This window comes from Paramormyrops kingsleyae, chromosome 5 (assembly GCF_048594095.1).
Source record: "Paramormyrops kingsleyae isolate MSU_618 chromosome 5, PKINGS_0.4, whole genome shotgun sequence".
Classification (NCBI taxonomy): Eukaryota; Metazoa; Chordata; class Actinopteri; order Osteoglossiformes; family Mormyridae; genus Paramormyrops; species Paramormyrops kingsleyae.
In genome coordinates this window covers 22,690,176-22,715,943 of record NC_132801.1, presented here as the reverse complement: position 1 = coordinate 22,715,943, position 25,768 = coordinate 22,690,176, and the positions used below count along the sequence as shown (strand labels likewise).

Below are 25,768 nucleotides of genomic sequence, written 5' to 3'. Positions count from 1 at the left end.
AGCGAGGACAGAATCAGAAAGATCTCCTGATTCATACACAGGGAAACAAGCCAGAGATCAGTTTAGTAACAAACTGAAAGCCCCTGAAATCAAAGAAAATAACACTGACAGCATCTTTACATAAAGGGTCCAGGTTGGGGTGTACCGGGGAGTACCGGGGAGTACCGGGGAGTACCGTTACTGGCAGTACGCTTGAGTCACCATCTTCAGATTTGATCAGACCAGCACTGGGTAAAGTTAACGCTTGCTTTTGTTCTTATGTAACCTGACTGCAGCAAGAACAGAGGGACCCACATCCTTGAGGCATGAAAGACACCTTCAGCAGACCCTTTCAGAAGCTGGGAAAGAGTATTTTTTCAAGAGCCAACAATGTGAACCTCGCTCACGCCCCCGTGCTGCGTGTCACCTCTACAGCCTCCCCCCTTATCTGCTACCCCCGCACTCTTACTCAGCACTCCGCGGCGAGCATGGCAGGCCTCCGGCCGCACAGACGGTGTGTCGTCTGACGCGCAAGCCGGCCTCGGGGTAAGCCCACGGTGGGACCTCCCACCTTCCGCTGGCTTGGCTACCTGTTCATGACGAGCGATGCCACCATGGGACAGACAAGCTGAATAGTCCGTAAGAGACTCCAAAACAAAAGTGAGCTACCCAACCGCACGAGTATCACAATCAGAGAAATTCCTTCAAGTGTCTGCCTGCCAAACTAGGGGTGTGAGAAAATGCCCAGATTCACACAAGCTTAGGAATGAGGAGCTGATGTGGCATTGATGATGATGCATCTATCTTCCTACTCGCTTTTCCTGGACAGAGATGCAGGGGGTCGAAGCCTATACCAGGTATCATAAGCAGGGGGGCCACCTTGGATAACATGCCAGTCCATCGCTGGTCATATACACCCCCCCCCACACACACACACACAGGCAATTTAGAGATGCATATTAGCCTAACTGCATGCCCGTGGACTGTGGGACGAGACGGTAACTAGAGGAAATCTGCATGAGAACAAGTAACGCCATGGGCTTAAAAAAATTACAACGGATGGTCTTATTAAACACTCTCGCAATTTTAGCAAAGATCCAAAAAATAAAGGTCATACTATCTTATTTTTCCAGCAGTTGATAGGTCTTTGATCTGTATCTGAATGGTGACAGGAAATTAGGTGGGTGGGACACAGAAATACATCAACCACTTCCTTCAGTAAAGGTACAGTAACTGGTAATAGTACGATGAATAGCAATGCCACCAAATTAATCACTTTATCAATGGAAACACAGCAAAAGCTGGTTAAGCAAATGTTTGCCTTGTATGAGGATGGTGTATATTAGCTATTCATGTGTGCATCTATACCACTATAGTAAGAAAAAAGGGGGTTTATGCCTTAGGAAGATGCATTTACAGTATAGCACAGCATCTAAAAGAAATCTAACAAAGGAATTTAAGAAAAATCTGTCCTCATATCGCAGGTTTCAGTTTTCTTTCAGAAAACCATCACCATATAGCACCTATATCCATATCTATATATGCTGGAGCGGGGGTGGGGGTCGGTCACTTCAATGCAATACATTTAAACACCTACAAACAGAGGAACAGCATCATGACTGCTAACAACGGCATGGGAGATTGTCTGCATGCCCCTGGTCTAGGTGTGTGCTCATATCAGGCCAACGTTAGCCATCATAAAAGACTTCATGTCCAAAACCATTTTCTGCCACCTTCTGATTGCCAAATCACAAATTGTTTCAAGACGCATTAGGAGCTGGCCACTGGTGGTATTTACTTCCCCGTTTCTGCACTGGGGGGCTGACTGGCCATTGCAAAATCGAAAGTTATACCTCCTCTTGACTCGGAACATCCATGACTGAGGCAGTGAATATATGTGCTTTCTACAGATCACAAATCACATTTTACATGGCACCAAAGTCACTTCATTCCACAATGCGAGTCCCCAGCACCTTCCACTAGGTGGTTCTTGGCAAGCAGGCAAGTCAGGAAAAGTCTAGTAGCAAAACAGATTCTTGAGACTATCCTATATAAATAAAATGAGTATAAATTAACTTCAGATGGGTGATATTCAGCATCCCTTGTGCAGCAGAGGTTAGATACACTGTTCGTGCCAAACGGCCACAGCGGCACCCACAGACCCCCAGCCAAACCCTGATGAGTACTCACCTTGATCGGTCCGGTGCTGAAACGGATTTTCCGGCTCGGGGGCGGTTCCTCCTCTGTAGGAAGTCCCGGAACCTCAGTACAGCTGGACTCAGGTTCATAGGTGTCGTCTTCATCCTCATCCTCCTCCTCGTCCAGCTGGCTACCCCCGGAGTCCTCCCCTATGCCGCTGTAGGCGCTGATGTCCACTAGGTCCGCCTCTGAGTAATCCTCCTTCCGGGACTCCTCACACAGGTCCTCCCCTTGTAGGGACTCGTCCACCTTGTTTGCAAGGCCTTTCTCTCCTTCTTCTCCCACCTCGGTGGTGCTAGAATCCTTGCCGACAGAGCTGGCTGTTTCTAAGCCCTCCCTCTTCCCAGCAACCTCCTCATTCTCCTGCGAGGCGTGAACCTCGGCCTGCACCAGTCGGCTGGCCGCCTCTTGGTTCCCAATATCTTCCTGGCCACCTGTGAGGCCTGGTTCCCCCTCAGCCTCATCCTTCGCGCTAGAGTTCACAGCCTCGTTGTACTTGCCCACCTCTGAATCCAGCTTAGCCTTGTCTGCCTCAGAAGCCTGGGCTCCCCGTCTTGAGCCCACGTCCTCATTTTGGGTGCTCACCTTAGCTCTGGAACTCCTGGGCGACACCTCCTGGTCCTTTGAGTGGCCGCTCTGCTCCTGGTTGCTCTGAGGAGGGACATGGGTCTTCTTGGAGATGATCCTGGAACTGAGGGTGCCAGCTCTCCCTGAGGGTGAACCGACCCCCCGAGAGGGCAGTGGAGAGGTGGAGGGCCTGTGCAGGTTGTTCCGGAGGTCAGCCTTCTCAAAGACGGCACTGAGTTGGCTTACGGTGGGTGAGACCGCCTCCACCGCACCGCCTCCGTCCAGATTGTCCAACGACTCTGTGCTGCCATTGAAGCGTACCACTACATCCAGCCGACCGTCCTGGAAGCCAGAAGCCCGCTCTTTCTTTAACAGGATACGGTTGGTGGCCGCCTGCTTCTCCTGCAGGTGGCGCTGTTCAAATATCTTGCGGGTCTCCTGCAGCTTGGAAAAACCAGACGACCCCCTGTGTTGGCCCCCGTCCACTTTGGGGTCAAAGCGACTGACGCGCTCTGAAACAGTGGCGCCCAGTTTGAGCAGTGCGCTGTGGTCAACATTCTCGTTTAGGCTGCTGGCCCGAGGCAGTGAGAGACGCACTGACCGGTCGCTGCTCTTAGCCAGGTCCTCCCCCTCACCGGGAACAGGAGAGCCCATCTGCAGGAACATGTTCTTGATGCGGTGCACATTGGAGCCATACCTGCGGCCCCGAGAAGACGACTTGGGCTTACTGTCCTGGCCATCGCCGTTAGCAGCGCTGTTCAGCGAGTCCTTCGCCTGCTTCAGCGCTTGGATGCCCGCCTCATACGCATTCCTGTGCGGAGACGGGCTCCTGAGATTGGAGTTGGAGTTGGAGCTGGTAGTGGTGCTTGCGCTGGCTGAGGACGGGGACTCGGTCTTCATCATGATTAATCAAGCGTTGCTGAGGTAGGTCAGTAACGGCATAGCTCCCCTTTATCTCCTTTGGTAGGTCATCGCAAAACGGTCAGATCCACCATAGGCAGCGGTCAGCAAGACAGGAACACAAACGCGGGCACAGAATTAGGGAAGCGAATGGGGAGAATACAAAAATCAGGCTTCTGCATCTATGATTTACATCGGTATTTCACAATAAATTGAAAAAGGAAAAATACGCTACTTTCTTTCAAGTGCAAATCTGTTACAAAAATATCGACCGATACGTTACCAGCGGTCCCCGCATTTATCAGTCACTTGTGTTTAATCCCCTTTACATGACATTTTTGATCTCTTGAATTTTCTCATCCGCCTTATTGCAGATTTCTGGTCCTCCCGCAACAGCAAAGCTGCAGCAAAGAGGAAGAGCACCCCTGGGTCTTAATGCTAGTCCGATTACTATTTCCTCCTTCCTCATCATTGTTATTTCAAAAATTAAACGTTAACTATCGAATGAAAAAAATAATGTAAGGCCCTACTACTTGTATATTTTATCGACTATGCTATACATATGCCTGACTAAACAATACGTACTACCGTGTTTTTTTTTTAAAAAATCTTGCATATATACCGCTTAGTGAAAGCAATGCATTTCCTCAACGTCTAACACCGGACATTAGCAGTATTTAGTTATATCTGCAACTGCTTCCATTCTTCATTTTATTTTTGTCTGTCTGTCGAAAACAACGCAATTAGTAGCCGAATAATCTTTATACATTGGCCCTTGTCTAATCTTCACATGTTTTCAGCTAGCATTCAGTGTCGGAAATATGCATTTATTGGCGTATGAATTGCCAGCTGTGTCTTTAAATTGAATCAACATTATTTTTTGAAAATAGATTGTAAAAATAAAAGACAAAATTGCTCGGGTCTGACATAAACAGTGGGATGGGACGACTTTTGTCTGACTATTTGTTTTCTCGTTTGAAAAGCAAAACGCCACCTATTTCATAAACTGTCTTGTCGTCTTTAATGCTTGTGTTATATGTATTTTCCGTTCAAGCAGTGTCGGTGGCTATCACGAATGTGATCTTTATTTTAATAATAACGGCATTTTCTCGTATCTTGATGGCAAACGTGAGTCAACGTTACTGATGCGGATGCATGAAATTTGACAAGCATATGTGATTTCTAACGGACGGCTTTGTTGAGAGATGAATGTTGCAACCGCCGCTGGAATATTTTTTAAATGATTGGAAAAATACAGCTATCATCTGCCGCTTTAGGCTATACACGCAAAGGTCGCTGCGCACGGTAAACGTTACGGCGACGGCGAGCATCGCGCCAGATGTTTATTTGTTTAAATGAGCGATTATGACTGTTTGACCCAAACCATCCCCGGCCACCATAGCTTTAGGACCATGCGGAGAATTGGGGCCTCGGTCGTGTACCCTACTGATGCCTTTACTCTGCTACGTTGCTTCCTGCATCTTTTGCATTCCACGATAATGTCCACATTAACGGCGGCTACAGGGACTGGCGTGCGCGGTGATCACGCCAGCGGAGACGTGCGGCCACGGCGGTACCTGGTAAATGGACGGTTCTTTCAGGAGTCTCCTGCCGCGCGCTCCATTGTGTCCACGCTCCGCTTTCGCTCCCCAGAATCGCGGCGAGCTGTCAGCACTGCCCCCTCTTCCCCCCTCTCTCCCCTCCCTCTCTCACTCTCCCAGTCTCTCGTCGTGAGCATATGGCATCTCCGCCAGCATAAGTACTTTGCAATGGTGAAGGATATTAAGAATTCTTTATTTGCCTATTCCACAACAGTACATAAGATTTTTAAATCGCGCCATCCAGTCCGAGTCATGTAACGTAAGAGAATTAAATAGCACAAAACAAAAGCAAGGCACGGACAAAACATAGAAGTAGACGTATAACTAGGAACTGCAGAGGTACGCATTTATGCAATAAATGCGAAATAAATAGAAGGAATGGATGAAATAGAAAATAAGGCTAATAGAGGATAAATATAAAAAAGAAATGGCTAAAATAGGAAATACGGTAAAGTGCAATGTGCAAACTGTAAAGTATCGTTCTGTCTAGTAAAGTATATTGTGTGTTTATGAGGCTGAAGATTGATCGCACTGCGCTGAATTGCCAAATTGCAGAGGGGTATAAATTGTTCTTAACCCGGGTGGTGGCAGTCCTGATGCTGCTTTATCTTCGGCCGGGCCTCGATTTGGAGAGCAGCTTTGGCCAGGGTGAGTCAGGTCACGCAGAACTGTGCGAGTCCTGTTTATGCTATACGCTCAGGTTGTTATGTATGGGCTCTAGTGAAGGAAGAATAAAGCAAAACGTTGTATATGTTGTGCAAAACGAATAAGTATTACTCCCCGTCGGGGAATCGAACCCCGGTCTCCCGCGTGACAGGCGGGGATACTAACCACTATACTAACGAGGAGATGTTGAGTTTCTGTTTTCTACATATTTTTTTATATTTAATCATGTCTTATTTGCTAAATTCGTGTATATTTGTTGGTATATATTTTAATGGATAGAGATTTTCCTATAATGTCAGCATAGATATAGGCCAATATTATATATGAGGGGGCATGCCGTTACTGATGATCGGGGTAAAGTACTGTTTTTTTAAGAGAACGAGATTCTTTTAGTTGGACGCTGCCATCTTCGGCTTTGCATTAGTGACTTGGCGCAACGGGGGAAGCAATTACATATAGAGAATTTGTCTTTTAAAACGACGATAGGCCTACGGTGTAGCCAATGTATTCATCCATAAAACCATTCTTTAATTTACTGCGTTACTGTCACTACAATAACTGACAAATAAAGGATGATCATTGTTAAACCGTAGCAATACCGTGTGTATATATATTTGACCAGGGTGAGTCAGGTCACGCAGAACTGTGCGAGTCCTGTTTCCGTATCGGTTGTAAGGTATGGACTCTACTGAAGGAAGAATAAAGCTATTGGTATGTTGTGCAAAACGAATATTTATTTATTTGTTTGTTTGTTTATTTATTTAACTCAGGGTACTTCCAGCTGAATATCACTACCATCAACATGTAAAAACCTATTTTCTATATCCTTATTTTGTAACTTAGTACGTCTAACATCTACATCATAATTTAATTTAAAAGTAATTAAGGAGATACGCTAGTGCGCTTTAACTGCATGCAAGTGCAAAACGAACTATGGTCTTCAAATTGAAAGGAGTTTTGTTATTTCAATTGACATATTACAACGACTATATGTCTTGACTTCATGTCACTTGTCAATCAATATATTCCATATTACAACAAGAGAAACAGAGGCTTAGATATACACAGAGCATAATGGACTGTACTGATTGTCATTGTCATTAGGTAATATTATTATTGTTTATTTCTGTGTAAGGTTCTCCGTAGTGGGATCAGGGGTCTATGCATACCCTGGCAGATTCAGGGGGCCCAGCAGTATAGGAGGTCTTGAATATATCAAATTGTAAGCTATACGCTCAGGGAACTCAAGAAACATGATACAACAAACTGGGAACTTTACTGTGGCTAACCCCCAAACCCCAAGCTGGCAAACAACCACAAAACTCACCTTTCACTGGTATTCCATTTATAATTTAAAGCAGATTACTATGCTCCTTTTGGAGATCATACTTTCTAATTTGCTTCTCCAGATGGACCTTGTGTAGTTCCTTAACAGAGAACAGAGGTTTTGTTGTGGAATAAGTTGATACTGGGCTCGGCCATGTCGTCGAAATGGATAGATACCTCATTACCTGGGTCAGCCAGGCTCTGTCAGATGCGAATAGGTAACTACATACTGTACAATCAGCAAATGCTATTCTGGGGGTGTGGCATCCCATATTTCTTCAGAAAGTGGCAGCAGTAGTGGGGGTCCAACAAGGGTGCCATGAAGAGCAAAATTAGGATGATTCCAATGACCTTTGAGTGACAGGGGCCCTAAAAAATGTGGAAACCCTACCACACGCACACGTACCTTCTTTTCTTTGTACCCCACTTTCTGATGCTTTACTGTCTTTGTCAAGCACCTCTCACTCAGTTCTTCCATTCAGTGTGTAGGTGCCTGATGTTAGACGTCACTGCGGTGGAGCCCCACCGTCCCATCAGCCCAGCCCAAACACCAGCCAGTTTTGAGTTCTCTGGGAAATGCTGTTACCAAAAGCTAATGTGCAAAATTAGTCATACGAGCAGAGCACAGAAAGCACTCAATGACGCTCACAGTACATAAACTTATGAGTTTCATTGCATTGGCGCACTGCTCAGATAAACACAAATATAGACACCAGTGCACACATGATCTATTTGGGAATGCGGGGAACTAAAATAGCCGAAGCCAACTACTTCTGCATAGCAGTTCTCGTATTCCTTCTGCTACTGTCAATCACATAACATAAAACAAGATGGCTGACAAGAGCTGGGAATTGTGTCTTACAGGCAAGTTTCTCTGTGTTTTTTTTTATGACGTAACAAATGTCAGAACTGTATATTTGTCATACGAGACAGGAATGTAAAGGGTATTTGAAAACAGAACAATGATGTGTGTCTTTTATTACATTTGGCATCCATGAGGTCGAGAGACATGCCAGGTTCTTGACCTTTTCTGAAGCATTTGAGTGAGTGATCTACTCCTGCATCTAAAGGGCTTGTTCAAATGTACCGAACTCCTCTTTGAACATGATTTAAAACATTTCGCTGTTGTTAGTCTTTTTTAGTTGATTATGTAGGCGTACTTTTATGGAAGTCTTTAGAAAGTGAATGTGATTTCTCAGCCTACATACGTATTTAAAGAGCAGCATGGGCAATAGTAGCTAAAGATGAGGAACTTCTGGTCCAGGCAGCAGTGTGAATATGAAAACAAATTTCTGGCTGTGTGTATATGCAAGCTGCCCGTTACAAAGGTGTCTGAGTGTTTTGTTAGTGCCGTGCATGAGCTGTGTTGTGAGTGCAGTATGCGCCCAGCATTAAGGATTCTAGGCCTTATTTTCTCCTCCCATAGTTTGTCTGGCCTGTCTCCTGGCGGTCCATGCGGATATAAAGGCTTTTACTCAAGTGGGTCAACTGTTTGTGCACGAGTTGAAGAGAGAAACCTTCCAGGGTGATTTTGAACCATTCCTCAAACACTATGGTGAGAGCATGTTTGAGAAATGACTCACTGCCAGCTCATGGTCATTGGCTTTCAGACTCAGGTGTTGAGAGCATCCTTGCCATTGTACCTCATTTTAATCAGGCTTTAATGTGAATTGTTCTGATGAATAATTGGGTAAAATTGTAACCTAAAAAATAAGCTAAGCAACCTGCAAAACAACCTCATACTTAGAGGAAAAGTGTGACATTAAAGTTGAGTGTGGGAGTGTCTGTGTGCATTTGTTGTATTAGTATAAGTATTTAGCAATTAGGAAAAAGAGAATAGATTTAGCCTAGCCAGAAATTATTGCTGTGTAAACAATTGCTCATTTGTCTATGTGAGCTTAAACATCGTAGCCAATAAACATGCACGGTGTTCCCCAGCAGCGGTGTACCCGGTTTGCAGCAGCAGCTGTTTTCATGATTTGCTATAATTAATCATTCCACTAGATGGAGTCATGAGCTAAGTAAAGTAGGGTCAGCATCATTGGCTGGTCTTTCATTCTTTTTTAAACGCTCCAAGATATACCTATGATGTCACCCGGCTGTGGTGCTGTTGCAGAATGATGTGAAAATTAAATGTGAGAGTAAAGTAATCAAAATCTGATGTTAATGGAATCCAAATGAATATGAGGCTTATGGATTCATATTTCCTGTGCGATCTGATGTGGAAAAAAGGCCGGGTGTACGATGATCCCATGGTATTCAAATGCAATAAGCAGTACTTCCCAGACCTGCCCCACTGGCTTCGGTTCACCCAGAGGCATCCAATGGATAATGGATTCCTGTACGGAACCCCCTTGGAAGAGGACCAAGGCAAGAACGTGATTGAGGTACTGATTCCCAGTGCCTGCTCGAGTGGACTGCCTATTCCACTGCTATCAGGAATTTCCTTGGAGAAAGTGTTTGTAGTACAAGAATGTCCTAAGGGTCATATGATCAATAATCTGTAGGATCTATTACAACAGAAAGGTCAAATGGGGCTCAGCAAACGGCACAAATTCCAAGAATAAAAGTGACATTCTTTTTTGTGCTGTTGAGATCACGAAACACCAACCATGTAGAAATTACTATTTATAAATAAGGACATTATTAGACAGTTGCTTTACAGCAAACAATGCATCTTCTTTCAGTTAACAGACCCTCAAGTTCATTGCAGAAATGTTAAAGATTTAGGTATATAATCCAGTAAACATTATTTTCCACAAGGCATTTAGGATTAAACATTTTTGGATTTATCTACATGACAGATCACAGTCATTAACAAGCGGAGCTATGATACCTTCCGAGACAGGATGGTGATAACTGTTGGACCACCAGGTACAGCAAGATCTTTTTTACATTTGATTTTATGCCAAACTAACGTGACATGTTTACTTGTAAGGGACAGTAATAATAAGTTTCCCTTCAGGAAAGAAGATGCCATATCAAGCTGAATTCTACATCCCCCTGAGGGAAATTGAGAAGGTGCTGTCCTCTGATGTTCAGGATGATATAAAGAATGACATTCAGAAGATGTGGGGGGCGACACACAGACTGACCTTTGTCAATATCAGCTCTGCAATAGAGAGAGGGGGCAGAGTGCCTCTCCCCCTGCCAGGCCACTATGAGGGGTAAGCAACGAACACTGCAACGAACACTGCAACGGACACTGCAACGGACACTGCAGAATCATACACTGTTCATGTTTAAAGCACATTTCTGAGTACATTTAGACATTGGGGTTCCTCAGCCTGGACACTTTCACTCCACTTCAGCACAGGACTCAAACTCAGCAGCAGTTTAATTTGCTTAAAGAGGCTCATTGACGTGCATTACAGGTAGGTCTCTTAATCTAGTTAAACTGCTGTTGAGTCAAAGCCTTATGGTAACATTGATTGGATATATGCATGCATATACACATGTATTCTTTATTCAGATTATATAAAATTGTATATATATATATATATATATATATATATATATATATATATATATACTGTATATACGCAGTGGGGGAAAAATATGGGAAATCTAACCGGACAGGCAATGGAAAGCAGTGGTCTGGTCTCCAGGCTTTGTGGTGCAGGCAGGTTGTGACAAAAGGCAGCGGCTGTCCCCGCGCATATGTGCTGTTTCCATGGCAACCCATCTGTCGCATTTGCACATTCTGATGGTCTACATTAGCACCACCAGTTGTTTTACTTCCTCCCAAGCTTGCAAGTCAGAGGGGCAGCATACTGGCATACACCAGTGTTACATGTATGTAATGATGTCAGAATGTCATGCTCACAAAAATGCGATAATGTTACAACACTTAATAATACTACAATATGTTTAACCTCGCAGTGTCACACCTAGATAATGGTGCCACTATAATGCATATTTGTTTTGTTACCTCTTTCCCGTTCAATACTCATGTCTTTTGTTAGCTCCTTTATCTTAATATATAGGGGGAAAAAATCGTAAAAGATGAAAGCTAAAAATCAAATAGCTTACGGTAACATTGAATAAACTCTTTTAAAGTAAATGAAAGTGTTCACAAAGCAATTTACACTAGTGGCCAAAATTGTAGAAACACCTAGAATTTTCGGCAGTATGCCCTAAAAATTACTACACAAATATTGGTAGTAATGTTTATAAACAAAGAATGTTACAAATATCATGCATTGGATGATTAAATAAATAACTGGAGCAACAGATGAATAAAGTTCTGCAATCTCTAAAAATTATGTGTTGGTTTTGGTATGGTTTTGGCCAGTAGTGTAACTAGGGAAACTCTTTACATTGTATTTGGAAATTATAATATTGCACCTATAAATTGTAACTGGCATCTAGCTGTAACCATTAAATTACTACTCATCTCTCTTTGTAATTATATCTGAGTGCAATCAGGAAAAGGGGGGTATGTCTTTTTTCAGGGTGTATGTGAAGCTAGGCTCTGAGCAGCCCTTCTCAGATTGCCTGCTGCGGACTGAACGTCCCGAGCACCGGCAGCAATGCAGAGCTACTGAAAAGGCCTCCACTAGCTGTACAGTGTGCTCCGATCCCAGCAACTGCATTACATGGTGCAACACCACTCTGGTCAGTGCCGCTGCATGGTATGGTGCACACTGCGGCCCTACATGCATGATGATGCTGCAGTGTTGCTTTCGGAAACACCAGCCCTAACTGCGTATACGACAAGAATATAATTTAGTCAGATTATCACTCGTTACTGTATGTAAATATCAATATATAATTATGTTGTTATCATTAGTAATTACACCTTAGGTCATAAAATGACATGTTCAAAGTAACAATAACACTGCGTTTGGAAAAAAAATTATAAAAACTGTGACCCTCACAAGAGAATTCGCTTGGCTCTGTTCCAGACAGATGTATCTGAGCAAAAACGGCATATTTAAGGCATAAAGTTATAAAAGTTACTGATCTTGTGCTTGGCACGTACCTGGTCCGCCAAACTCTCCTTGGCTCTCTCCAGATCGACCTGTCCAAGCCCCCGCCCCCACCCCCGGCACCAACCCGGGGTTCTGAAATTCTGGAGGCTCAGGGATTCTACGACCCCCCCGAATCGCCTCCCACCCATGACTACCTCCCGGCATACATCGGGATGGTGATCGTCCCCCTTGTGCTGATCGTCCTGCTGTGCGCCGTCCTGGCGTACGTCATGTGCTGCCGGCGAGAAGGCGTGTACGTCTGGCAGCTCCTCTCAACTGCTTATACCTCGAGTTACCGGCCGTTAACCTCACAAAAAAAAAAACATGAAGAAAGCTTAGAGTGAAACATATATGCAATGCAAGCTCTGTATGAAGCGTAATGCAAAACAATACAAAGCTAAGCAGACGTTCAACACTTCCCGTGTATGAATGCAAAGCCACTCAGCTGACTTCATTAGCTTTGTTTTAAAGCCTACATCAATGGTGCAAAAGACAGCGAAATATTCTGCTGCAGTGTGTAACATTGCTGACTGCTGAGGTGATAATTTTCTTTCGTTTTCTTCCCAGGGACAAACGGGATGCAAAGACAGCTGAGTAAGCACATCTCTGCCTCATCGTGCCACCCGCTCGACACAGCCATGTTTTATAGTGGTCATGCTCTGTGTGATTCCAAATGCTACTACCAGCCAAAAGACACAACGGGTGCTGCATACTACTGAATGCAAAACAGACACCACAGCCTCCAGTAGGCAGGCGTGTATCTGACCGCAGGTTCTGCATCTGTGAAAACTTTGTTCATGAACCTAAATAATTTCATATTCTGATGTCAAATCAAACAGCAAAAAGTATCTACCACGGTCCCAAAGTGATCTGAAATGAGATACCCAGTATAATTAGTTAAATACATGCAACAGCATTCCAGGCTGAATTTATTATGATCCTTCCTGCAGAGCAGACATTTAGAATGAGAGGAAGTGCTTGCTGTGCACCTGCTGTCTTTGGGTACATGAGGGGTGGAAAGTTCAGGTGCAGAAAGTAAAAATCCAGACCTAGATTTTGTTTCAAACAACCAGTTGAATATTCTATAGGAATGTGACTCTTTATACTCAACTGGTTGGTTGAAACAAAATCCTGGTCTGGATTTTTACTTTCTGCACCTGAACCTTGCCCCTCTGGGGTACATCCCGCCTCTCCCTCCCAGCATACAGCTGTACCACCATCGCACCATCCACAGCGACTCAGATGAGCTCCGGGGCATGGCCGACAGCCGCCATGCCTCCCGGCCCCAGTCCACCCTGCCCATGTTCAACGCCCGCACAGGAGAGAGGATGCCCGCCCTCCAGAGGCAGTTCCATGCAGACAGCCCCCACATCCCCCTCATCATGGCCCAGCAGTGAGTTTCTATGGTACTATAACGGTGTTAAAGCTCCCCTCCCCCCCATGACCCTGGAGCCCAAAGCCCTTAAAGAGCCACTCGCACAATTATGTCAGGCAAGTTATTAGGAGACTCTCAGAAAAGGAGCATTTAGATTAGTCAAACACTACTAAACAATCCAAAAATAGAACATGGTTATGGGTGCAACTTGATGTTTTTTCCCAAGTTAAATCAGGTGCAAAACTTTTATATGTCAAGTGATTTAAGTAGCGGGTAACTCTAGAAAGCTATAACATATAAAATATCAACAGCCTTATTGAGCTGATGTATGTACAGCATTCTACATTTTGTTGGAGCTTACTTTCAAAATCATTCTAGATAATGATATATTTATTGCTGCCTCAATATTTTTTTTCAACAATCCCTTGCTAAGACTTTCTGTTCTGGTTTTTTAACCAATTGTATTTTTAGTGTGTTATATTTTAACTGTTACACAAACTTAGGCAATGCTAAATTTAATGTTATCTAACTTACTCTTTCATTTCACAGAGATCCAAACACAGATATACCTTCCAGGTAAGACTGCCCTATTCACTTCGCAGGACACTGCACCTAAACCATTTCGATTTTCAGCTTTGTGTGCTGTGAACAAGCTGCAATACCAACTTCATCCAGATGATGGCAACATTGGTAACTTTTAGAAAGACCCGTGAAGGAGGTCAAGGCAAAATGGTAGGTTTGCTAAGCTGATTCAGTACGGGACTGGTCAGTTAGCGAGGGTGTAGTACTTTTAAACTTACAGACTTCTAGCTCATCATTCTGACTGGTAATTGTTGAACTGTAATGGTTTTTTTTTTTTATCCTCAGGTAACCGATATATTAGAAGACGCCTGGGTTTCACAGAATCTGGCTTTTCTACATTAACCGGTTTGATGAAGTCAGAAGACTACGAAACACCTTCCTTATTCTGTCCGCTGGTTTTGTGATCATATATCTTAACAGATATTACAAACATTATAGTTTAATATTAGTTAATAATTTCTACTTTTATTGATAGGCTATTTTCCATTAGTGTAATGCCACAAGCATTTCAATTAAATCTAATTTCTGTGATTAAAAGTAAAATTTTGCTGTGGTACATTAAATTAATTGATTAAATTTATACCTGGTTGCAAAGTATAGTATGATACAATAAGGTTTAAAGGGATATCGAACATACATTTTGCTGGAAATTTCTAATGTCACATACAACAACAAAGCATAAAAATTTATACTCCAGCTTATTTTTAACATTTTGAAAGTATAGGGGCGACAGTCCATGAATTTATTAAGACCAGGCGCATTCTGCGTAACCATGCCTTTGTCCAATAGGTTATACGAGGATAAATCTCTTCAATGATCAATAATCGATGTAATACTTTGAATTCGAGGTGCTAAAATATCGGCTTTAAAAATTAAAATTCGTAAATACATTTTACACTGAAAAAAATCACATGAAACAAAAATACTTTTCGATTATGAAAAGCGTCGTTATCCAACTATTTGTGAATCATACCAATTAATACGCGCTTGAGGCTAGAGAACAATTAGCCAATGAAGCGGGGTTATACGTGTAGGTCTTAAAAAAGGTCCAATCAATCACTCCTGCCGGTTTGCTCACGCAATGGAATTAATAATTTACAGATTTTGAAACTGAGATCTACATAATGCATAAATTAATTGTGACGAATACACTGTTAATCACCTGTTAACCTGTACAAATACTACAGATAACCACCTTAGTTAAACAAAAAATCGTATTAGTTTCTTATTAACTTACCGCAGACTTATTAAATGTAGTAATAAAAATAGTTAAGAAGCATAAAATAAATTCACACACATATATAAAATGTGGGCATTTAAACTTATACATTTCTAATATATGATATACATAAAGTTATCTTGGTCATAAATGCAAAATATAGGAAAATCCTTATCCAAGTGGTTCAGGGAAAAGACAGTAGACAGCCCGGAATGGTATCCTTTCTGTCCAAAGTAGTAAAACGCCAAGCAGCAAGGTCGGCGACGATCCACTCGTTAAATTGCATTTTATGCTGTAAAAAGTGAAGTACGCGGATGGAGCAAGGCATGAGTCCCGCTCTCAGCCCAGGCGCTTGGGCTCGGGCGTTTGAGGACCCTCGGCGTTGCGCTTATTTCTGCAGGATATCAGGCAGACGACATCACCAGGTGGACAGAGGTCGTCTATGAGCTGCTGGGCACCGCGCGGCCGCCGCCAAGGTGTAAGCTGGGGTAACGTGCGCTGATGGTTTTAAACAAGCCCCCACCCCCGATTCCCTAAAGATACATAACAAAATCTAAATTACAAAACCCCCCATTTATTTCGGCTGTGTATAGGATTTTGTTTGTTATTTTTTTGTCAAAAAATAACTGGATTTAGCAGCGTGCTTAGAATGGGCACTTAAGTGCTTTTCCAGATTTGTTTTAATTTTGAAAACGGACTTTATTTTTAACGCGAATTGCATGCAGATGCAGTGCCTAGAAAGAGTTGTTAGTGTCACAGATGTGACGTATTTATTGGTATAAGCGTGGAATCTTATTGTAGTCGTTTGAATAGCCTATTATAATCAATTTTGTACGGATAAATGTGTGGTACTTTTAAGCTCATACTGCGTGTTATGGTGATTGTGTCTTGAAGACATTTATTATTTGAATGAGAAACTGAGCCAGACACTAATTTCCATAAATCCTTCAAACACTGTCGCAGTGGGGATCTAAGGGCTGTTTGTAATAACAATAAAAAACATATAAATGAATTAAAAATCGCGAAGAAACTTACATATTCAGTATTTTCACTCTCCTTGCTGTAGTTAATGCCATTGGCTTTGTCTTTGGCAGATTTTTAGATGGGTTTTTTTAAACAGGTGTAAAGATTTATCTTTAAAGTACTAATTTAATTAATTAATTAAACAAAATTTCATTTGTTCATCAGTAACAATAAAATTCGTGTTACAACTGAACTGAACTGTAGTATTCACAACACTAACCCATTTCCGTTATGGCTATTTAGTTATATAGTGTAACCGATGGATAGCTGACTAAGACTTTTAACTGTTTGTAAAATGTATCCATTCATCTTCATCTCAATAGCTTTTCCAGAACTGGGTTACAATGCACGTGCAGTTTATCCCAGGAGGCAGTAGGGCTCACCCTTCTTCAGATGTCAGTCCTGTTTGCATTTAATTAGAGAAAATGGGTGTAATTTGTGTGGAAATGCATGCCACATTAATTTTCCTAATTAACGTGTAATGTTGTGATTGGGTCAAATTACTTTTACTGGCATCATCCGGTTTTTTTTCCCTTATCACAAGTACTGCGCTTACATTCCCCTTCTGTTCGTCTCAGCATTAAGCATCTTCCCTGCCTCTGGCAGGGTCTCCTACAAATGCCCCAGTCTGCCTCTGTGCACCAAAGACCAGCTGTTTAACTGGGCAGGTCACTTTGAGGGATGTTTCTGTGCCCTGTGAGAGGCCGCCGTCTCGTTCGGGGAGCACGGCATCGTAAACTTCCATAGGCCAGAGTCACTGCAACGCTAACTGGAAAAGCTATTTCTGAGAATATATGTGAGGATCGACATCTGTTTGTCATACACCAATGGCTTTCTGCCTTCTGCCACTTGATTAAATGTGTCTGATCCAGATTCCAGTGCTGATAGGTTATTAAATACACAGCAGTTTCATTAATCCATGCAGGACTCTTTCATTGATTTTGCAAGTGTTAAGGTATCACACATACACACATATATATATATGTGTGTATATATATATATATATATATATATATACATACAGATGCTTATACTGTAACATTGTAATTCAGGCAATATTGTTTACAAAGGGTTGCAAATTACAATCTAGCTGCCAAGGTATGAAACAGAAAGTTTTATATATAAATATGCTATTGTTTCAGATAAGTTTAAAATAAGTTTTTGCATCCAAAAATGCTTCGTCCCTGATGCCCACCGAGCACAACAAAATCAGATGTCGGCGCTCAGGTGTTGTTGTGCTGATCCAAGGTTAGACAAGCGTTCAGGGCAGTTTTTCTGAAGATTGCATTAATGCAGTTCTAGGTATTGTACAATCTGTGCTCCACTGAGAGATATAGTGAGAAATTCAAGATGCCACAGATGTAAGGTAGACCACTTAACATGCTTTATTTCAGCATCCAAAATAATTAAAAACATCTCCAATTATTATACATATACAAAATAGGTACAGATCTTCTTGTGTTGAACCCCCAGAATGTGTCTGCTTCTTTGATGATTTTTTAAAATCTTTTCCATTTTTCCTTGTTTTCATTTAAAAAACAAAAAATCCTTTTGCTGAAAAGAAAAAGAACGAACAAACAAAAACAAACTCTTGAAAGAGGTGTACTGCAGAAGCAACAGCATGACAACAGGATGGGCTGGGGGCTGACGACCGGAAAACATGAAAATCAAGGGAAAATGTAGGTGACAAGAACTTGGAAAAAAAAACTGCAACAAAACTTAAAACAAATCCACATGCTTAATCTACATCAGACAGGATTGCGTGGAACATATCTACAGTAATGTACTCTCACTGGTGAACTCCGCTGTAGAGCTTCTCAAACAACACTTTAAAAAGAATTACAACCAGTTTTGCTCCACTGACAAGCAAGAGATTTTATTTATTTTGAACTGTAGCACCAAAGATCCTACAAGCATCAGTGACAATAATATAAAACTACAATAGTAGATCTTGCATTGTACACCATTGATAGGACCTCCTGAAAAAAAATAGCACCTTTCACAGCGGCCACTTGCTTTTCAAAACATACGTTTTGTGTCAAACCTTTCCTGGTGTTTCAGAACAATCTGGATATCTTTTCTGAGGTAGCCATAAGATTTAAAAATTAACCCCTGTCTCTAACATTTTTTCGGTGACTTTTAAGAACAATGGCTCTCCAGTGGCTGTTTCCCTTGTGGTTAGAACAACAAGACACTTAACTGTTGTTTTTCAAATTTATTAAACACCAGAAATGGTACATAGCATTCGTTTGTTTTTGTCATTGTCCTTCCGCATCAGTAAAAAAAAAAACAAAAACAAAAAAACATGGTAAAAAAGTCACCTGTATTTCATTATGTTTGCTTTCCTTGTATACTCCAGGGGGATTTTACACTTACAAATTATTTTCCTGTTGCCAGTGAAACAAAAGATTTTTTTAAAGTGTCCCTTGATGTTGCTTGATAAAAGTAGTGGTCCCAAAAATGGTTTTAGAAGTTGACAAGACACAAACACCGTCTTCAGGACTGTAGTTTTAAGCAAGTGGACCGTTTTCAGCCGAATGACATTTTAGGTTTTTTTTTTAATGCATAGAAAAAGAGTTTAGAGAGATGACTGCTAGAAAAACAACAATTTCAAGTCCAGATTTCATTTTTACAAGAAGCAGACTGGGCCAACTTCAATGCCAAATTCCTGATTGGGTGCACCAACGTCCATAGGAGCGATGTCAATGATGGGCAAGCGTGATGTTTTTGTTGTCTTGTACTCAATGACTGTCTTGCCCCAAGCGCCAGTATGTGACTGTGATAAAGGAGAAGACAATAGAATGAACATCAGATTTTTCGCAAGGTTGGCATAACATTTTAATCATCATCCACTCTTCATTTCACCTTCCCTACTACTGCACTGTAACATAATCTTCTACATATGACATGGTTTTTATACTACTACACTAAAGTGAAGTCACTTTATAGTCACTTTATAGTTGTTGATTTCCTAGTGTCTATTTAACTCAATTGTCAACTTTTGTACACCTTCCTGAATCAGCCTGTGAAATTGACCAAATGTGACGGGGCTTATGTTTATTTTTCACAGCATCTATCCCCCTCCAGGCCCTAGAGGGAGCCTTGGAAGTGGGAAAGTAGAGTGGAGGACTCACCGTGCAGCCATCCTCGCTGACGCTGTAGGTGAAGCGGCTGTTGCCCTCGGCTCTGATCTCGATCTCGTTAGATCCTTGCAGGAGCAGGGCCTTCTTCAGGTTGCCGGCCTGCTGGTCCATGTAGGCAATGCTGTTCTTGCAGTGGTATGTGAGGTTCTGGGAGGCTTCGTTGGACATCAGGCGCATGAAAGTCAGCTGGATGTTGACGTCATCTGAGTCAGAGCCCTCACTGCCATACTGGAACTGAGAGAGTTGGCACTGTTAGCATTCCAAGAAATCATTGGTTTACCTTAAGGATTCCTCTGCACTATAAACCAGTGTTTCCCAAACCAGTCTGCGGGGAGCCACAGACGGTCCATGTTGTTGCTCCTTCCTTGCTCTGGCAGGGAGTTCGGAGGGAGCAAAAACATGGACCGTCTGTGGGTCCCCAAGGGCCAGGTTGGGAAACACTGCTATAAACAAACACAGAATGTGCTAGAAAACAGTGCACAAAAGGATACATGCTATCCTGTCTATCCCACAAATAAAATCTAGCTTCCCTACAATCATTGTGGGTGCATGAGCAGCACACTGAGTTAAATACACAGCGATAACTAGCGGTATTTTCTGTTCTCTCACCTGGAAACCATCAGTCATGGCCTCGCCAAACCAGACGTGCTTCTTCTCTTTGGTGTTCTTGCTTGTGTACCAGGTCTTCTTGGGAATGTCAGGCTGAGTTGGGTAGACACATGTCTGGCCAGTCTCAAGGTTGCAGTACACCTTGATGGCATCCAGAGTGCATCCCTGGTTGGGGTCAATCCAATACTCTCCTGCAGAGGGGTGATATGATGGAACTGAATGTGAGGCCAAAAGATACACAAGAGCTGTGTATAAAAGCATGAGTCTATGGAATTGACCCATTTCAGCACTGCGTGGCAACTAACCGCTCTTCCAGTCAGGGTGGCACATCTTCAGGTCCCGGCAGCTGCGGGCAGGGTTCTTCTTTGTGCCCTGTGGGCTGCGGATGTTCTCGATCTGCTGGCTCATGGTCTTGAGGGTAGTGTCAACCTCCAGGTCGCGGTCACGCATCATGTTGGCATCATCAGCTCTGTAGCCAGCTCTGTAGGGATCAGGTGCCTTCTCCTGGGCAGGCATGTAGGGCAGGGAAATTTCGAATCCACCACCGGGGGCTCCAGGAGGTCCTGGGGGTCCGGGAGGTCCAGGAGGACCCTTGTTGAGAAAAGGAAAGATAAAAGGAATAGAGAAGTATGATCCTATGACTCTCATATAATATAAGATCCAAGTTGTTTTATGTTTCAGTGTGCAAAACCTACAGCAGGTCCCAATTCTCCATTACGACCACGGGGTCCAGGTGGTCCACTAGGCCCGGGCAGACCTCCAGGGCCATCTTTACCAGCGGAACCAGAACTGCCAGAAGGTCCCTGGATTGGGGAGAAAAATGTTAAAAGTTAGGCCATGCATTAGTGGAAGCACTACTGTAGTGGAAGATTACGAATATGAGAAAACAATGTATAGGTAACTACCAATTTCTTCATGGAAGTATGCAGATATATTTGTTTAATAAAAAATATTTAGCAAAATATTTTCACTTTATATTGCTATATTACTAGTACTTGACTGCAGAAGCACATCCATAAGTTTGCAGACATCAAGGAAATGTTGCTACTTACTCTAGGGCCAGCAGAGCCAGAAGGTCCAGCAGGTCCTTGCTCGCCAGAAGGACCCTATGTGAAGGAACATCCGACATGAAGAGGACTTTATAAGTAAAAAGGATATTGTACATGTAAATATATGGAAGCTGGAGTTTTGGGATCACAGTACTTAATTTCAGAATCAGAATCTTTATTCGGCAAGTACAAAAAGTACAAGGAATTTCTTTTGGTGCAGTTAAACATGACTTATCAGTTAAAGATACAGTTAAATATATAAACGGTATCAGTTCAGATTGAATAAAATATCAAAGCAGTGATGGGAGGATGACTTATATGTAAGGGTGTGCAGGTCAGCAGGCTGCATGTTTACTCACTGGGGGTCCGGGCATGCCCTGCAGACCAGTGAAGCCTCTGTGTCCCTTCATGCCTCTCTCACCAGCTTCTCCCGTCTCACCCTTGTCACCTCTGGCACCGGCGGGGCCCTGCACAAGGAAGACAAATCAGCCTTCTGGCTTGCGTTTCTTCCCGAGTGAAATGCATGATTTCGCATGTTTAACGTGCGAAGGCCTACTTACGGAAGGGCCACGGACTCCGGCGACACCAGCGACACCAGCGGGACCAGCAGGGCCCTGAAACATAGGGAAATACATGTGGTCATGCAACAAAACAGACCTATTTCCATCACAGAATGGTTATCATGCTAATGGCTAAAGGTGTGCATTGTAAAACAGACTTCATTTAGAAGAAGTACAATACATTCTATGTATAATAGTCATTCCATAATATTATACCCTCAGCTTGATATACATTTAATTTCTGACATGGTTTAAGCAATTGCAGCTTGGCCTATAATGTCAATTTTTTGTATATAGCATTGATAGGAATGTGTTTTCAGTGGAGGTAAGGGAGCAGTATCACACATAGCAGAATCCCCTCCTACTCCTCGTACTTACAGCCTCTCCGCGGTCACCAGTCTTTCCAGATGGACCGAGGGGACCAGGGGCACCAGGAGCTCCAGGGGCACCAGGAGCACCAGAAGGACCATTCTCACCTCGGTCACCCTAAGAGAGAGAGTGACAGTGGGGTTAGTGCCACTGGGGGAGGAGAAGGACATGAGAAGGTATGAAACCCTGCAGGTCACGACAATCGAAGTTAAAAAACTCCATTCGAGAAAAAATAAGACAGAGGGAGTAAAGTACACAAGCACAAACTACGCTCACTGTGGAAACAGAGCAGGGTAGATAGAAGCATTTTCCAGGGAAAGTTCAGGCTTACCTTGGGGCCAGGAGGTCCATCCCGACCAGAAGAACCCTCGTTACCAGGAGAACCCTGGAGGAGGAGCAGTTATTAATTTAATGTAATAAAATGCACTGAGATGAGAGATGATGCAAAGCTCTAATGGTGTAGCCAGCTTTTATCTTTTAGCATTATGCTCACCTCATATATAACTCATATATACCCTTTCACACCCTTATGTATATACCCTTTCACATCCTTATGTATATAGCCTTTCACATCCTTATGTATGTAGTCTTTTACATCCTTATGTATATAGCCTTTTACATTCTTATGTATATAGTCTTTCACATCCTTATGTATATACCCTTTCACATCCTTATGTATATAGCCTTTTACATTCTTATGTATATAGTCTTTCACATCCTTATGTATATACCCTTTCACATCCTTATGTATATAGCCTTTCACATCCTTATATACATAGCCTTTTGTATGCTTTTGTATATACCCTTTCACATCCTTATGTATATAGTCTGGCATCAAAATTGACTGTGACATATGATTCAGCCAACGACATGATTTGAGAGGGGTGTCCCTCACCTCACGGCCAGGCTCGCCAGGAGCACCACTCAGTCCAGGAGGTCCCATGGGGCCAGGAGGTCCACGCTCACCAACAGGGCCACCAGATCCCTGCTTTCCAGGCTCTCCCTGCAGCACACAAAACATGCCTGTCATCAGAGAGGAACACTACTGCTTTCACAAACTAAAACAAACTGGAATAATATGAAATGTATAATAACCATCCATCTTCAGTTAGCTTATCCTACTGAGAGTCGGGGTTATAATGGAACATATTTTTAAAGGCAACAAAAATAATAAAATGCATAGGTTCTAAATAAATAATCAGGAGTTTTTTTGTATTCAGATATTTCTTTACTATCTTATAATGGCTTAATAAAATCATTGTGGTTCCCATCCAGTCCTCTTGACATAGCAGCCTGACCTTCATCTCATATAAATAAAATTGAATTGAATTGAAGAACACAATCTATTGCAAAAAGACATTGTTCAGTGTCTCTTATACTCCTATAATGTAACGCAGATCTTTGCTCATAAACTACCATAATCAGCCTAAACAAAACCTTTTGGATCTGATGTTGTGTGAGGTGAAGCCGATTGGCCAGCAGCAAAGAGAACTCCCTGCTTTTGTGTTATTAAGTAACCTGTGACATCGTGTATCATGCTTACATACAGTCACTCCAAGCTTTAAGTTGCTGAAATCTGTTGCACATCCATTAATCCACAAGTAACGTAAAATGCTAACATATGCAAACCCTTCAGCATCAGTTGTTCCATACAGTGTTGTACAGTGATTTTGAGGGGCGTCAAAAATGAGTATGAATGTTAACCTGGCAGTACCGGACAAAAGCTGTGCGACAGCTTTCTGGGTGAAGAGTGCAGCTTTTTCTAAATGACTGGTTTCTGAGTGAACGTCACTTGACACCACCAGCACTGCGTGTATAACTCTCCGGGGGACAGTGTGTCTCTCCAGAACTGTGCAGCTTCACGTACCAGTGGGCCAGGGAGACCGGGGAAGCCGCGCTCGCCTCTCTGTCCAGGCAGACCAACAACACCACGCTGACCAGCAATACCAGAAGGCCCAGGAATACCAGGAGGACCCTGGAGGAGACGAGACCAGACACAGGTTAATTCTGTCTCCTGCACCTTCTGTATCTTCCTCTGTCTCCAGATCAATTTTCACTGCATGTAATATACTTATTACTCACAGAGGGGCCATCAGATCCAGGGGAGCCTTTCTCTCCACTGGGTCCTGAAGATCCGGCAGCTCCAGACTCACCGGGACGGCCAGCAGGTCCAGTCTCACCACGAGGACCTTTCTGTCCTTCTTTTCCGGAAGGTCCTGGGGGTCCAGGAGGGCCACCATTACCCTGAGATGAAAGAGACAGGCAGTGCAGAATGACTTACCCTATAACACAACTATTACCAAATACTACTGAGACAGCATAGTGGCATGTATTGATCTGAGAGCCATGCATTAGGAATTACATGGAACTGCAAAGTATTGTATAAAAATGACCTTACAAAAAATTCTGCGTAGTTCCACTGCTCAGTAAAATGCTGAATGTGCATATTGAATCTTAAAGTATATTTGCATGATATCTAAATAGTTTCTACTTGTTGAACATGTGTGTCAATGATTGAGGTAAAAGGGCTGAGAAAGGTTTAAAGCCAGGCTCTGCCTTGCATTATCGAACATTAGATGGATGGATGGATGGATGGATGGATTAGCCAACATGAAAGAAAGATGTGATTCCTCCAATGGTGCCTTAGGAACGGCAGGTAACTTACGGCAGGGCCTGGGGGTCCAACTCTACCAGCAGCACCAGGGAATCCAGCAGCACCCTACACACAGCAAAATCACTGGCGTTATCATACTGCAGTTTGATGTTTGAAATGTCCCAATTAATAAAAATTAATATGTCCGTTAATTTCAGTCCAAATTTCACACTTCTTCAAAACATATTTATAAAGTTTCTATACTCATTAGCCAATTTAGTTTAAGTATAAATTAAATGTATGTATGTAACATTTGTTAAGATGGAACATTGGTACGTACAGGAGGTCCAGCAGCACCACGAGCACCTTTAGGTCCAGTGGAACCAGCAGGACCCTGTAGAGAAGACATTCATACCTCACTCAACAGGCACATGATGAAAATACATAGTTTGCTTTTGGATGCAGAAAGATACCTTCATTGATACATTGAAATACAATCTTCCTGTTGGATAAAACTGGTGTTTTTTATTTACTGGACACCTGTATCAGTTTTTCTCCAATCAATAAGTTTAAAAAATCACAGTAAAAGCATGTTCTACAAGGACATTGGCTGATGCTACTGATAAAATACAATCATTACCAATCTGGTAATTTGAGATCAAAATAGGTAACCATGTTTAATGTGTCTGATGGGGGTCATGTTTTAGAGTTTATACACTGGGGGGAAGCACTAGTCGGGAGTTACCTGAGGTCCAGGGCCACCAACAGGTCCAGCGTTGCCTGGGGGACCAGAATCACCCTTAGGACCAGTGTCACCACTGGAACCAGTAGGGCCAGGCTGACCATCAGCACCCTATAGTGAGGGAGAGGAGCAATGTTCATGACAAGCTAGACAAAACAGTTTTTGATACATTAGTCCAAATATGCCTTTGTTGTGTTATATGTTTTTTTTTTATTCAAATCACTTATATTTACACTAGGAACTGCTATGAGGGCTTCACATCTGTGAATAATTCTCATTGTTGACACGCCACA

General features: G+C 42.7%; 3 protein-coding genes and 1 non-coding gene across 8 annotated transcripts in view; 1 reads left to right on the top strand and 3 right to left on the bottom strand.

Annotated features, from left to right (window-relative positions):
* The window catches only part of ppp1r9ba (protein phosphatase 1, regulatory subunit 9Ba), a 53,409-nt gene extending 48,080 nt beyond the window's left edge, over nucleotides 1–5,329 (bottom strand). For 2 of the 5 annotated variants that reach the window (XM_023820856.2, XM_023820859.2), the window contains exons 1-2: nucleotides 5,223–5,329; nucleotides 2,170–3,703 (exon numbers count right to left, since the gene is read on the bottom strand). In XM_023820856.2, the coding sequence (XP_023676624.1) occupies nucleotides 2,170–3,648 (1,479 nt within the window). In that variant the 5' untranslated portion in view covers nucleotides 3,649–3,703; nucleotides 5,223–5,329. Of the gene's footprint in view, nucleotides 1–2,169; nucleotides 5,185–5,222 lie in introns of those variants that run through there. The other 3 variants (XM_023820858.2, XM_072712433.1, XM_023820857.2) reach the window with 3 other exon arrangements.
* A 693-nt stretch (nucleotides 5,330–6,022) lies between these two features.
* Nucleotides 6,023–6,094, bottom strand: trnad-guc (transfer RNA aspartic acid (anticodon GUC)). The gene has a single exon. It is a non-coding gene; the product is annotated as a tRNA-Asp (tRNA).
* A 916-nt stretch (nucleotides 6,095–7,010) lies between these two features.
* sgca (sarcoglycan, alpha) lies at nucleotides 7,011–19,001 on the top strand. Its single transcript, XM_023820862.2, has 11 exons — nucleotides 7,011–8,102; nucleotides 8,665–8,793; nucleotides 9,471–9,625; nucleotides 10,043–10,112; nucleotides 10,204–10,405; nucleotides 11,693–11,855; nucleotides 12,256–12,464; nucleotides 12,779–12,805; nucleotides 13,413–13,604; nucleotides 14,136–14,162; nucleotides 14,454–19,001. Exons 1-11 carry the CDS (start codon nucleotides 8,069–8,071, stop codon nucleotides 14,455–14,457), a joined length of 1,212 nt encoding a protein of 403 aa, XP_023676630.1. The 5' UTR covers nucleotides 7,011–8,068; the 3' UTR covers nucleotides 14,458–19,001.
* Nucleotides 17,773–25,768, bottom strand: part of LOC111848653 (uncharacterized) — a 23,471-nt gene continuing 15,475 nt past the window's right edge. The window contains exons 36-51 of the mRNA XM_023820850.2: nucleotides 25,479–25,586; nucleotides 25,074–25,127; nucleotides 24,806–24,859; nucleotides 24,223–24,384; nucleotides 24,008–24,115; nucleotides 23,036–23,143; nucleotides 22,472–22,525; nucleotides 22,150–22,257; nucleotides 21,772–21,825; nucleotides 21,571–21,678; nucleotides 21,215–21,268; nucleotides 20,858–20,965; nucleotides 20,468–20,753; nucleotides 20,163–20,353; nucleotides 19,545–19,787; nucleotides 17,773–19,186 (exon numbers count right to left, since the gene is read on the bottom strand). Coding sequence (XP_023676618.1) covers nucleotides 19,040–19,186; nucleotides 19,545–19,787; nucleotides 20,163–20,353; nucleotides 20,468–20,753; nucleotides 20,858–20,965; nucleotides 21,215–21,268; nucleotides 21,571–21,678; nucleotides 21,772–21,825; nucleotides 22,150–22,257; nucleotides 22,472–22,525; nucleotides 23,036–23,143; nucleotides 24,008–24,115; nucleotides 24,223–24,384; nucleotides 24,806–24,859; nucleotides 25,074–25,127; nucleotides 25,479–25,586 — 1,947 coding nt within the window. The 3' untranslated portion in view covers nucleotides 17,773–19,039. The remainder of the gene's footprint in view (nucleotides 19,187–19,544; nucleotides 19,788–20,162; nucleotides 20,354–20,467; nucleotides 20,754–20,857; nucleotides 20,966–21,214; nucleotides 21,269–21,570; nucleotides 21,679–21,771; nucleotides 21,826–22,149; nucleotides 22,258–22,471; nucleotides 22,526–23,035; nucleotides 23,144–24,007; nucleotides 24,116–24,222; nucleotides 24,385–24,805; nucleotides 24,860–25,073; nucleotides 25,128–25,478; nucleotides 25,587–25,768) is intronic.